At 35.0% G+C, this 13563-nt stretch overlaps 1 protein-coding gene across 1 annotated transcript; it reads left to right on the top strand.

The window, feature by feature from the left end:
- Positions 1–228: 228 nt before the first annotated feature.
- On the top strand, positions 229–13557 carry LOC132303887 (transcription factor GTE10-like). Its single transcript, XM_059801332.1, has 10 exons — positions 229–2346; positions 2519–2567; positions 2702–2857; positions 11444–11517; positions 11675–11738; positions 11844–11924; positions 12007–12122; positions 12223–12289; positions 12416–12546; positions 12632–13557. Exons 1-10 carry the CDS (start codon positions 1024–1026, stop codon positions 12911–12913), a joined length of 2343 nt encoding a protein of 780 aa, XP_059657315.1. The 5' UTR covers positions 229–1023; the 3' UTR covers positions 12914–13557.
- The last annotated feature ends 6 nt before the right edge of the window (positions 13558–13563 follow it).

Raw genomic sequence — 13563 nt, 5'->3', positions numbered from 1 at the left:
TTTAACTTTAGTGATTGAATTATATAGTGGTATTAGCTTTGTTTTTAATTAATCAAACAGCGTGATCGTGAAAATTAAGCACCGTCAGATCTAGATCTGAGGGTAGGAAAGGAGAAACAAGCATCAGCCGTTAACTTATAAATTGTTTTGATTAACGGTTGGGATCGATCGAATAGCGGCGGGCGAGGAGGCAACTCGCCTTTAAGTAGAGGAGCAAACAAGCCTAGCGATCGCAAAGTATTTCGTTTTCTCTCTCTACAACTCTCTCTCTCTCTCTCTACATCTATCGCGCGGAGATTGTTGAAGAAGGATTTCTAGGGTTTCAAACGCCTCCACATCCACGCCCACGGCTTTGCCAAGGAGATCCAGGTTTTGAATTGGACTCGTGTGAAGCTTTTCTAGGGTATCCAAGTTTTTGAAACATATTTCTTTTAAGCTTCGTGTCTTGGTCTCTCAATAGTTCGATCTAGGTTTAGTTTTGTCACTACTCAGTGTAGGATTCAATTTTCCTTGGATTATTCTTTTCTTCATTCTTTGTGCCGAAGAGTTTTTGATCCGAATCAAAATAAGTGTCTGGAGCCAAAAAGAGAACATATTTAGGGTTTGCTATTGTCTTCTGGGTTGTGAAAAATTCGTCGAATATTTTGTTGCTGGGATTAAGTCAGTGATTACTTTATTGGAGTCCGCATTCGATTATTGTTTTCGTTATTTTATTTTTGAGTGCTTGTCATGGTCAATTGGTTTTGCTGGTGAACAAACATCAATTTTTGAGTTTGAATTTTTTGGAAACTAGGGGAAACTGGGTTCTTGGTAACTGTTTTTGTTGTTGATTATAACGTTTTTGGACTTCAACGAAATTGAAGAATTGCTCGTGACAGAAACGCATGAAGTAAATTTGATTCCAAAACGAAAGCTAGATATTTGGCTTTAGACTGTAGTTTTGAAGTTGGATTTTAAAATAGACAGTGGAGACTGAATCTTAAGCCCAAAAGTTGATATGTGCAGATATTGGGGGTTCATCTTATGGCACCAACTATTCCCATAGATTACACTGGACAGAGGGAATCAAAAACTTGCTTGAAGAAAGGGCTTACTGAAATGACAGGGAAAACAAGGAAGTATTCTAGGGGGCATGTTTCTGGATTTGTTCCGGATTATCGTCATGCTGTTGAAACTATGGCGGAATCAGAAGGTTTTGGTAGTTCAGGACGAGTTGACACCGAGATGACTGCATCAGAGGATTCGTGTGCCCCCAAAAGGAAATGCATTAGTTTGAATGTGGATAGTTTCGATGGATACGGTGTCCCTGTTCAATCTTTATCACTGTCAAAGATGTCGCGGTCTGATAGGAAGGATTTAGAGTTGAGATTGAAAAGTGAACTTGAACAAGTTAGGATTCTTCAGAAGAAAATTGACTCTATGAGTTCCGATGTCATAGTTTTGTCACCCTCTAGTGATATTCGTAGTTGCAGTGATGGACAAAAGAGACCGCCATTAGAGAGCTTCCAAATGTCAGTGTCGGTTCCACAAGGGAAGAAACGGGCTCCACCGGGACGGAGTGTGCCCCGCACAAAGCGGCCTGTGGCAGGGCAGTTTGAATCAGTGAAGCAGGCGGTGGCATCAAGTACTTCAAATGCTATGTTGATGAAGCAGTGTGAAACATTGTTGAATCGATTGATGTCACATCAGTTTGGTTGGGTATTTAACACTCCCGTAGATGTGGTTAAGTTGAACATTCCAGATTATTTCAATGTTATTAAGAATCCAATGGATTTGGGGACTGTGAAAAGCAAGTTAATAACAGGTAAATATTTGAGTCCACTGGATTTTGCGGCAGACGTGAGGCTCACTTTCTCAAATGCAATGACTTACAACCCACCTGGAAATGATGTCCATATCATGGCTGACACACTCAGAAAATTCTTTGAAGTGAGATGGAAGCCTCTTGAGAAGAAGCTTCCTGCGACAATAGAAGCTCAGGTGCCATCAAGATCAACCAGTCACATACAAACTGAACGTGCTACTCAAATGCCTCCCTCTAAGAAGAAGAAAGTAGCATCGGTTTACAATAAGGTTAAGGCAGAACCTGTAAAGCAGGTTATGTCTGATTCCGAGAAGCATAAACTAAGCACAGAATTAGAGGATTTATTGGCAGAATTGCCAGAAAACATTATAGATTTTCTGAAAGAGCAAAGTTTTAGTGCAAATCAAGCAGGTGAAGATGAGATTGAGATTGATATTGATGCTCTGAGTGATGAAACTTTATTCAGGTTGCGGAAGCTTTTAGATGACTATCTGCTAGAGAAGCAGAAAAAGCAGGGAAAAGCTGAACCATGTGAGATAGAGGTACCCTGTTCTCTCTCTCTCTCTCTCTCTCTCTCTCTCTCTATATATATATATATATATATATATATATCTCCCCCCTGTGTGTTTGCTTGTTCGTGCGTGTAGGTGTGTACGTATGTGATTTTTTTTTTTTCCGTGCTATATCTTATTGGAGCAATTTTTCTTTGTGCAGCTTCATAATGAATCGGGGTTCAGCAATTTATCAGTACAACCATGTAAAGGTTGTTTTCTGTTTAATTAGATTCATTTTATTCAAATGCTGAACTAGTGAAGGGATGTGTCACTCCATAGACTTTGATGTGGAATTGATATCCTTTTCTTTTATTTATTTTGGGGGGACTTTTTATCCTTTCAGCCAACGATCCCATTGATGAGGATGTAGATATTGGTGGAAATGATCCTGCTATCTCAAGTTACCCTCCAGTAGAGATAGAGAAAGATGCAGCCCTTAGAAACAGTAAATGCGGTAGTTCAAGCAGTTCCAGTAGTGAGTCAGGCTCTTCATCCAGTGGTTCGTGTTACTTTGTACCTTCATTATATTCTTCTCAGTTAAACTTCATTTTTTGCTTTTGAATTTTGGAGCATATAAACATCTAATATCATTTTTTATCTATGTAAACTTAGAGCTGTCTGTCTGTCCGTCTCTATCTTTTGCTTTACCTGTTTTTTCAGATGGTTGTCCCACTTATAAATCAATAATTTATCAACTTTGTCAAGAGGGATCAAATTAAAAATATTTTGAAAGCGTTTCATAATGAAATCTATTAAAAGATTATTTCTTACCTTGACCAATTTGAAACTCTTTATATATATATATATAAATATATAATTACAGTGTGTGGAATGACCCTAACATATTTGGATAAATTCATTGCATCTTTGTAAGAAGCACAGGCATTTCTAACAAGGAGCTGTGTTTGTGTCTGGGTATGTTTCAGGCATGGACACTTTTTGAAGATTTCAGACATGTATATGATTGGAATATGAAATTCTTAGTTTTGGATGCATGGCTGTCACTTCTTGAAATATGTTAACATGTGACCAGTAAACCTTGAGCTTTTAGTAAGAATTTCTTTTAATATTGTGAAAAATGCAATTGAAAGGTTATTAAAAAATATGTATATAAAGTTTGACCATATATATTTAAAAAAATTCTAACAACATATAGAAAATTTGTATTGAAGGAATGAGTATGGGACTAGGAAAGTAGTCATCAAATTATATGTGTACATATGTTTCATATCTACATTCATGCACAATAACGTGCACCCAAAAAAATATTTTATGGCTTATTCAACCAAACTAGATTGTATCTCCTATTTTTTCTTTCTTTTGTTTGTTTAGTTGCTTGCCTCCTTCCAGCTCACTATGTTTTATCTATGCCATGTGAGTGATTATAATTATATTATTTAAAGGTTTTAAATTTAATATTATACCCATAGAACATTTGGGCTGGGAAGCAACTCAGGTTAATGGAATTCATAACGGAATAATGGAAATTAACACTCTAGTATGATAGCTGAAAATAATTATTGATCGATATGCATGACATGAGAGGTTTTTCTAGCTATAAATCAACTCTGATTTATTTATCTTGTTGGTATATATTATCTAAGGCTAATTAGAAATAGGTGTGCATGTTTTTCAATTCATGAATCTTGTAGACTATATGATTACGTCATTTTGATTAATTTTTACATCTATAGTATAATATATTTCAGGATGAATATTTAAAGTAAAGTGAAAGAAATGGTAAAACTTATGCATGATATATTATGTATTTTTGGGGCAAAAACAGATGTGCTGCAAGGTACATGTTTTACGACTTTTTGTTGTCAAAGATTCTCTTTTTCATGTCCAACTTAGGAAATCAGAGTCTGTTGAAGTTCATTTAGATACAAACTCCTTTGATTTCCCTAGAAAAAAAATGAAAATAGAAAATTTGTTGTTGCAGTAGTTGTAGTTATAACTGTAGTCTATAATATAACAAGGTATGTTTACTATTCTGGGACATCTTTTTGGTTATAAATCCCTCCAAATCTGGCATCAATTATTAAATTTTTTTTTGTCTTCCAAGTATGAAGGAAGAAGTAAAATTAGGCGTCCATAAAGCCAAGCAAATGAAACTACAGAGGCCTTTAATTGCTTTCTTTTCATCAGAAATTATCTCTTAGAATGTAGACATTACTATTATACTTTCAAGAAAATGTTATAATGTTTAATTTATTAGAACTAGAAAAGTATTTTAATGATGTATGTGTTGTGCTTTTATGGTATGTACCCTAAGATGTATTCAGGGGATATATAGTACTATGATGACAACTGCTTTTTACGCTAGACTCGCATTTTATATACCGTATCTTGTCTTGAAGAATATTTATGTACTATTGTCATTTACTTGCATGATACTTAACCAAGTGTGAATGTTTCTTGTGTTCTAGATACTCTTTTTTATTTTATTTTATATTTTTTCAGTTCAGATCTGACTGAAATGACTTGTCTTCCTTCTTGAACAAGTCTTTACTATTAGAGTGTGATACAACATTTTTGAAATGTCTACCGTGTATTTTTTCATATGCACTTCATATGCACATTGCACACATGCTTATGCCATTTCTTGCCGAAGCAGGAATTGCTAATTTGATGGTTCGTGAAGATATTGCTTATAGATTGAAACATGTTGGTTGTTATGCTGCTATATCCATTTATGTTGTTTGTGAGTGCTTGCTTTGTGGAATTTGAAGAGATTGCTAATGTGTTGGCTTGAATGTGTTGAAAACCTTTCCTACACTACGAAGGAACATATATTTTATTCATTGTCAATTAGCGGTACTATCCTTTTTTCTGACTAAATTCCTGGACAAATTGCATAAAACCTCCCTTTGCTTTTAATTTTTGGCAACAAACCCCCCTAAAGAAAAAAGTTGACATAAAACACCCCTAGGTATCTAATTTATTGCAAAGTGATGTTATAATGACGCAAATGCCCTTTAAAATAAATTAAAAAATATATTTTTTAATTTGTTTCCTTTGTAATTTTTTAAAATAGAACTTTAAGAATTTTTTTTTTTTTTTTGATAAGTCTTTAAGAAAATTTTATAAAATGCACACAATTAAAGTGAAAGTATAATACGAAAAAGCCATTCAATGTAAATTTAAGAAAATTTAGTGGTCTTAAAATGATTTTCATTTTAGGCTAAAAAACTTAAAGAGAGCTAAAAATTATTCCGAGGCATTATCATTTTCTTATGGGCGCACCATTTTAAAAGTTTCAAAAAAATTTTAATACCACTATGTCGAATGAGTTATTTGTATTAATTTTAATTTTATTTTAAGAGAAATCTTTTCCTTGAATTTATATCAAGGGTCATTTTCGTCATAATAACATCACTTTGCAACAAATTGAATAGTTAGCTGGGTTTTATGTCAACTTTTTTCTGCAGGGGGTTTCTTGCCATGAATTGAAAGTTGAAGGGGGATTTACGCAATTTGCCCTAAATTCCTTTCCTTCAGTTCTGTGATAGGTGGTAGCTATACTGATACTTTTCATTGTGGTTTATTTTGAGGGCTATCCATATATATATATATATATATATATATATATATTAGTTGGCTATGGTTTTTATAACTTATAACAGTTTATAATGTTGTTGAACCAAGTTTTAATTTAGTCAGTTTTAAAATAATTTTACCTGTCAGAATGTTGGGAGGTTTTAATATTTTCTCCAACCAAAGTTCAAATGATAGTCATTAGTGAAAGATTGATTGGTAATGGTTTTATCTTTTGAGGTAACAGCATTAAGATGTGAAAGTGGTGTTAAAAGTAGGCCATAAATTTAGGAATTGATTAGTAAGTTGATTACTGGAATCGAAGCATAATTGTCACTACGGTTATTAGTAGTGAAGAACATGAATTTAGATTGGATATTGGAATTGGAGGAGAGTTTTCACTGTCGGCGGTGGTGTTGAAGAATTTGAGCATATATTGGATTATTATCAGAAACAAATGGATAAATGTTCAAACATTGAGGTCTTTTAAGGTATGCATTCAACATGACCTTGATCTTTCAATTAGATCGAGGGCTGCTCTGCAATTATGGTGACAGGAATTTGTACCTCTGGGTGCTAATGTATATTTGAATTGAATACAGTAGAAATCCCACTTGTTTTATTTTTCCCCATGGCCTAAAGGAGGTCAACAGGGCTGTGAATATATTCTATATGGTGATTGCATATTTTTTTATTCGAAGGGCGTATGTTTCGTTTTGTTGGGTATTTTCATTTATTTCACTTGCTAAAAAAAATATTATGTAGTTAAAAAACGAACAAAAATTGATGCAATGGTGAATAGTCCATGTCAGGAAAAGTGAAGTGTATTTTTGTCATTTTGAGCAAAAGGTGTTTCATTATATCATATGATGTCATCTGCATCGTTAAAGCATCAAATGACTAGGAGACCTTCGGTCCTTGGAAACGGCAAGTTTGCTTAGTTTATAAATCATTCTATGTGTGGGTCCTTTATTAATGCATCGGAACCTTGGTCCTTTTTTCTTTTATTTTTTGACCTTGGCAAGAAACACACCCACTTACCCCCATAGGGACTTGAACCCTCGACCTTGTCCTTGGTTATCGGAGAGTTTGCTCGGTTTATAAATCATTTTCCGTCCATGTAAATCGTGTTCTCTTTTTTTTCTTCCCTTGTCATGGAGGCCAGTAGACATTTTTATTTTATTTTTTTTATAAACAGAACTGTATGTGGGACCAGATGGAGGGGTTTTGTTGGGTAGGAAAAAATAAGGTTTTATGTAATGCTAATGACTACCATAACGTAATGATTGCACTGTATGACTTGCAAGACAAATCTATTGTTAATTTAATATGCTTATTGACTTTTGTATTCAATTTCTTTTAATCTATATAACGTCGATAAAATAAACTAGAATAATTCAAACAGTGAATAAAAAATAAAATTAAAATGGTATAGCTATATATAGTTTATGTTCAATTACATATTCTAAATATTAATGTAAGAATTTATTACACTATACTAATAATCATAAATTTTAAAATAAAAAAAATAGAGGGTAAATTACTGCGACCTCCCTTGATGTTTGTCCAAATTACTCCCAGATTAAACATTTTAAAAATAACTGTGACACCCGTCATAGTTATCCACTGTTAGAAGAATTAATTGCAAGCTTGAATTTACCAAACTATCTCTAAACAACGTACGTAATTTATTATATTTAACTAATGTAAATGACCAACTCTTATAAAAGCTAAATTACCCCCAATGTCACTGCCAACTGATCCATTCTTTCTATCCACCACCCCCTAGCCCCACCTATCTCAACCGTCACCATCCTTCTTTCTTTGCCACCGCTAGCGCCCTCTCCACTCACTCTCTCTCACCACCGCCACCCTCTCTTCCTTCTCCCTAAAACTGCCCTAGTGACACCAATCACCAAACGGAACCACCCAAATGACTGAAATTGAATATATACATGCACCCACATATATTTACACACAATACACATATATTCGTATCTGAAGTTTGAACGTTATAGTCCCACATATTATATATCTAAAGATGAAACCCGTGCCCTAACATCTAGGGATGGCAATTTCCTCTGACCCGGCGGGTTTCTGCCCCGCCCCCGCCCCTAATGGGGTGGATTTAGTGGCCCTTAAATGGGTGTGGGACGAGTATGGTAAAATAATTGAAAACCCGAAGCGGGTTTGGGGCGGGGGCGGATTTATTGATGACCCCGCCCTGATTATATATGTATCTTTTAATTTATTTTTATTTATTTATTTATTTTTATGTATAAAATATATATTTTATATTTGTAAGACTCTTGTTACTTTACTGGAAGTGCCTGTTAATTCAATACTTAGTAATTTAAAAGTTGGGCCAACTTATTTATCAGTCCAATTTGAGCACATTGGGCTAGTTTTTTTTTTTATAACTACATAATAAAAGTGTCATAACCGGGCCTACCCCGCAATTAAACGGAGTACATGGGGCGGAGTCGGTGTTTTGTCTACCAGAGTAGGGGTGGAGATGGTATAACAATTACAAACCCGTTCTGGAGCTATTTCAAGCAAACCTCCAGGGAGGTTGACCAATTTTTTCCACTAGTTTAATCTGAGGGTAATTTGAGCAAACCTCAGTGGAGGTTGGACTAATTTACCCTAAAATAGAATATAATGCTTCTAAATTCTACTAATAACATCACACAACATCCTTACAGTACAACCAAAAAAGGAAAATTCTTTTATATGTGATAATATGTACTCTTGACTAAGAAGATAAAATTCATTCAAATTTAGGATAAACTGAAATGATACATTCTCTTTAGGATATTTGTTTAACTTCTGTACTCTTGACCAAGAAGATAAAATTCATTCAAATTTAGGATAAATTGAAATGATACATTCTCTTTAGGATATTTGTTTAACTTCTTGACTAACGAGATAAAATGATAGATTTCATATCTCTAGATTCAGAACAAGATTTAACAATAACCTCTCATGATCTAATATCAAACAACAAATTTAAGGTATAGTCTAAATCAAGTGAAAATGAAAAGTGAATAGAATAAATTTCTGAAATATTTCCTTTTTTCTTTTTGGCAAAGGGTTTGAAAAAGAGCTTGGTAGCTAAGAAAGTAGATATAGGGAAGAAGGTTTTGTGCTATTTGGCAAATAATGGTGTTATACTATCAGCTTTTTGCAACTTTGGGGATTTTTAATGATACTTTGTCATGAAGAAAAAAAGGCCATTCAACTTTTTTTTTTCCCCTGCTTTCCTTTGTTGATTTCTAATCTCTTTAAAATGGATTTGGTTGTCATATTGGAAAATAAGAATATGTGGTGATTGAAGAGTTTCAATAGATGACTTAACAATCCCACCTTTTTTTAATTTTTTTCCTTCTCATCCTCCCCATCTCTAACAACCATCTCTCACCTCTAAATCCATTCCAAGTCCTAAATATGTGAATTAAATCTTAAAAAAAAAAAGTAAAATCTTCTCCTAATTCTTGGATCAAACCACTCCAAGATCTAACAAATAAATTGTTTCATTAATCATTATTAATGAGTTTTGTGTCATAATTTAAAATTTTTATTTTTTAATTTTTTTTAACCTTTTAATTTAGTAACAAACAAAAATTGTTAAGCTTTTAAGACCAACGATGATTTGAGTTTCATGTACTGGCCATTACTTGTATTAAATGATCTTTAAATTTTATTTTATTTTTTTTAAAAAAAATCATTAAAATACACATTTATTGGATTCCGTTGGAAAAAGTTGTAGTTCAGTACGTTTCGGGCCTTGTGTGTGCGGTTGGAAAAATTTAACAGCTTCGGCAATGCTCAATGCGGGCCCTTGTCTTCATATTCGATCCATAACTACAACTATGAGTTTATGAAAAATGCCAAAACATGGATCTCATGCAATAAACTCCCATAATGTGGGAGTCTTTGTCGGACGGCATTGTATGAGAAGATCCTTGCAGTTGACCACTTTTGACAGATAAACTTGGTCCAAATTGCTGTTGTATGTGCAAGGTCACAGACTCTCAGCCATCTTCTTGTGTAAGGGGGGGTTTGACAGTTGGAGAGAAAAGGTAGGTTTGAGAGAGTGCAGCGAAATACGATAGTGTGTCTGTTTTGTTTGATTTGGTTTAGAGAGAGAAACAGGGATCTTTTCATGATGTGGAGGAGTTCATTCACAAGTTGAGTAATATTTTAGTCTACTGTTTGGTTGACGACTGGGAAAATTAATTTATCTATTGTTTTCCGTCTTTCTTTTTCTTTTGTTTTGTTTTTTTTTTTTTTTTGTTTTTGTTTTTGTTTTGTTTTGTTTTTTGTTTTTTTATTTTTTTTTAAAATTTTAGAGAAGTGTGATTTCATGTCTGATATTCTATGAGTTCTTTTCTATACTTCCTGAATACATTAATTGCATTATTTTTCTTTGGCGTGTTCTCCAATGAAATATTTTGATTTATCAAATAAAACTAGGAAAAAAGAAGCACCAACTACCATTAATCTGTTTGAAATGGTTTCCATTAAAGTTGGTCTACCAGTAAAATTCATGATCATGTTGTCTTACCCTGGATGCATTTAGTTATTAGATCTTGCAGCTATAGGTAATAGGGTAGCCTTGTGTGCTCTGCTTTTGACCTCTGATCACTGGTTTTTAACTGGTCCAGTGATATGGATACGGATAGTCTGCAGGCTGAGGTTTGGGTTCTGCACTGTGTTCTAGCGGTCTAATCTTACACCTCTGAACCTCAGATGTGGCTGTGAGATGACTTTCTGACCAACAAAATATCATTTTGGCCAAGTCAGATGTGTGCATTATCTCCTGCTAATCTTTTCAGAAATATTGGATTACCTAATAGATTTGAAAGGAAGTCAAATTCAAGTGACTGGACATTGCTGAGTGACGGGCACCTGGATTTCTTTTAAATTCTCAAAATGCTGAAACATATGATGTACTTTGAAATTTGTCAAAGTTAAATTTATTAAGTCGCAGGGAATTGTCTATAAAGGAAGCTGGATATCTGATGTATTTGTTAGATTGGGACTGTTTGCACGCGTGTGTGTACCTTAAGAGTTCTCACTTTGTCCATTTTATGTTCTCTCTCGCCTTTTTTTTTTTTTGGTGTGGGGGGAACTTTTAGCATTTGACTTCCGTTTATGTCTTAATCTCTTTGTTCTGCTAATAGCTTAACTGGGATACTTATGTTAAGCTTTGGGATGAGCTAATTTTCTGTATTATTTGCCCTTGGTGGAAAATGTATTGCGTTTTGTATGATTTCATTCATATAATTTCATTTGGCTTGACTGGAATTGTAATTCAAGTACAAAAGCTTTGTTTTATTGCAATAACTTGTGTTCTTAATTATGCCAAGCATTCTTTGTGTTTTTTGGTTGGGTGGAGAGGTGGAAGAGATGAATGCTTGTATTAAATTCCTAAAGAATGGGCTATTCTTTTGGATAGCACTAATTTAAACTTCGAATTTGTTAACACATATATAGATACATACAAAAAAATTCTTTAGATCTCATTTGGACTCTTTTTGTTCAGATTCAGATTCGGGAAGTTCGTCTGGCACTGAATCTGATGGTGCCAAGGCTGCAGTTCCTGTGAGTACTGCTAAGGTATATCATGGTATTGAAATATTATTATATTTATTGTGTGTTTGTTAGGGGGGTTACATTGCAGGTTAAATATTCACGGTTTTTGGCTCTGACAATGTGTATGGGTTTGATTAGAGCCGAATACTTAACATTATTCCTGTTTTTTTCCCTATGGTAGGAGACCATGGGTTCTGGAGCAAATTTAAAGGAGAAGACGAGTAATCTTAGTGATCCAGACATAGGTAAACAGTTATTTGGTTATGTGAAATTTTGGTTTTTCTAGGTAAGAGCCTTTTCTTTTTTAAGTCACTCTTTCCTGAAATTATTCTATCCTGTGACATTTACAGATCTGCTAAATGGGTCAAGCCAAGCCGAGCAGAATTGTGAGTCTAAGTCACTTGCTGATGAGGCCGATGGCCGTCAAGAGGGTAAGCAATGAAAATCATGAAGAAACTGTGTGCTGTTGGTTTTGCAGCGTCATCTTACCCATCATGCTATATAACATTTTAGGGGAGAGTGCTCCATCCGAGAGGCAAGTCTCCCCAGAAAAGCTTTACCGTGCAGCATTATTGAGAAACCGTTTTGCAGACACCATACTCAAAGCTCGAGAGAAGACCCTTCAGAAGGTTGGTTACAATTTAAGGGTACTTGTGACACATTATGGTCCAATTTCTGGTGCGTAGTATGGGGGATTTGATTATTATACATGTGATATGTTGAATTCAGGGTGAAAAGCAGGATCCAGAGAAACTGCGTCTTGAGAGAGAGGAGCTTGAAAGGAGGAGAAAAGAAGGTTTGAATTTGTACCTTACCCATGAAATTATACTCTTTTGCATATTTATTGGTATGTGAAATTGAGTCTGATCAATTTTGTTTTTAGCCCGTCCATGTAATGTTTTTGCCTTTCCGGTGTTTTCAGAGAAAGCTCGGTTACAAGCAGAAGCCAAGGCAGCAGAAGAAGCTCGTAGGAAAGCTGATGAAGAAGCTGCAGCTGAAGCCAAAAGGAAGAGAGAGCTCGAGAGAGAAGCAGCACGCAAGGCTTTGCAACAGGTATAGACTCATTTTAATGCATCAGAAGCCAAATGTAAATCTCTTCATAGCTCTCAAATATAACTTTCTTTTACCCCCTGCTCAGATGGAAAAGACGGTTGATATTAATGAGAATTGTCACTTTCTGGAGGATCTAGAAATGCTTAGAGCTGCTCCCGACGAACATTCACAGAACTTTGTAGATGAGACAAGCCCAGATCATTCTCAAAATCTTCTGGGTAGTTTTAAACTCCAGGGAAGTAGTAATCCATTAGAGCAGCTTGGATTATACATGAAGATGGATGATGAAGAGGAGGAAGAAGTTGTGCCCCAGAGTGTTCCAGATGCAGTGAATGATGCAGATGCGGAGGAAGGAGAAATTGATTGATCCGGTTTTCTTCCTTGAACCTTTTCACCCTCGAGGAGCAAGATTGACCATGTGGTTTTTCCCTTACTTTCCTTCTGGTTTTGGTGCTGTGGGGCACACAGTGTTAACTTGTGTTGTGCCACAGCAAACCTTAAGCTTTAAAAGAAGAAGATGGGATATGCCGGGTGGGAAGGCTAGTCAGCGCCTTTTTTGGCCTGGTTTTTGAGTTATTTGGAATTTATGGTTTGGCTATGAACTTGGGGTTGGAGCTGACTATGAAAGTTGGAGTGTAAGCACTACTTTCTACATAAAACAAAAAACTGTGTGGCCTTTTGCTGGGGGAGAGAGAGAGGGAGAGAGGGTGTATCAATCGGGATTTTACTTTTGGTTTGAAAAGAAAGTTCATATTTTTAAGGAGTCACCAGATCAACCACCAATGCCAACTAGAAATTGACATAATGAGTTTTGAGCAGCCTCTTTGCATGCACCTTGTGTCTGTCAAAATCTTGGTGTATTGGGTGCTTGTAAACACAAATTAAAAGCAAAGGTGCATGGAAATCTTAAATCTTCTTCTTCTTCTGTTTGAAAGAAATTGTAATCCTCATCCGACGAATCTTAGGATTTTTTTTCATCCTTTTTTCTTTAGAAATTAGCTATTCTAAGTAGAGCAA

Source organism: Cornus florida, unplaced genomic scaffold (genome assembly GCF_030987335.1).
Source record: "Cornus florida cultivar Cherokee Brave unplaced genomic scaffold, ASM3098733v1 CherokeeBrave_3.0.0_Hap2_Chr04, whole genome shotgun sequence".
NCBI lineage: Eukaryota > Viridiplantae > Streptophyta > Magnoliopsida > Cornales > Cornaceae > Cornus > Cornus florida.
This window is presented reverse-complemented; position numbering and strand designations above follow the sequence as displayed.

Excerpts from the sequence above, each read along its gene's own strand:
- LOC132303887 (XM_059801332.1), top strand. The coding sequence starts at position 1,024 with ATGGCACCAACTATTCCCATAGATTACACTGGACAGAGGGAATCAAAA. Across the intron at positions 11,739-11,843 it reads TCTTAGTGATCCAGACATAG|ATCTGCTAAATGGGTCAAGC; the intron begins GTAAACAGTTAT and ends TGACATTTACAG. Across the intron at positions 12,547-12,631 it reads CACGCAAGGCTTTGCAACAG|ATGGAAAAGACGGTTGATAT; the intron begins GTATAGACTCAT and ends CCCCCTGCTCAG.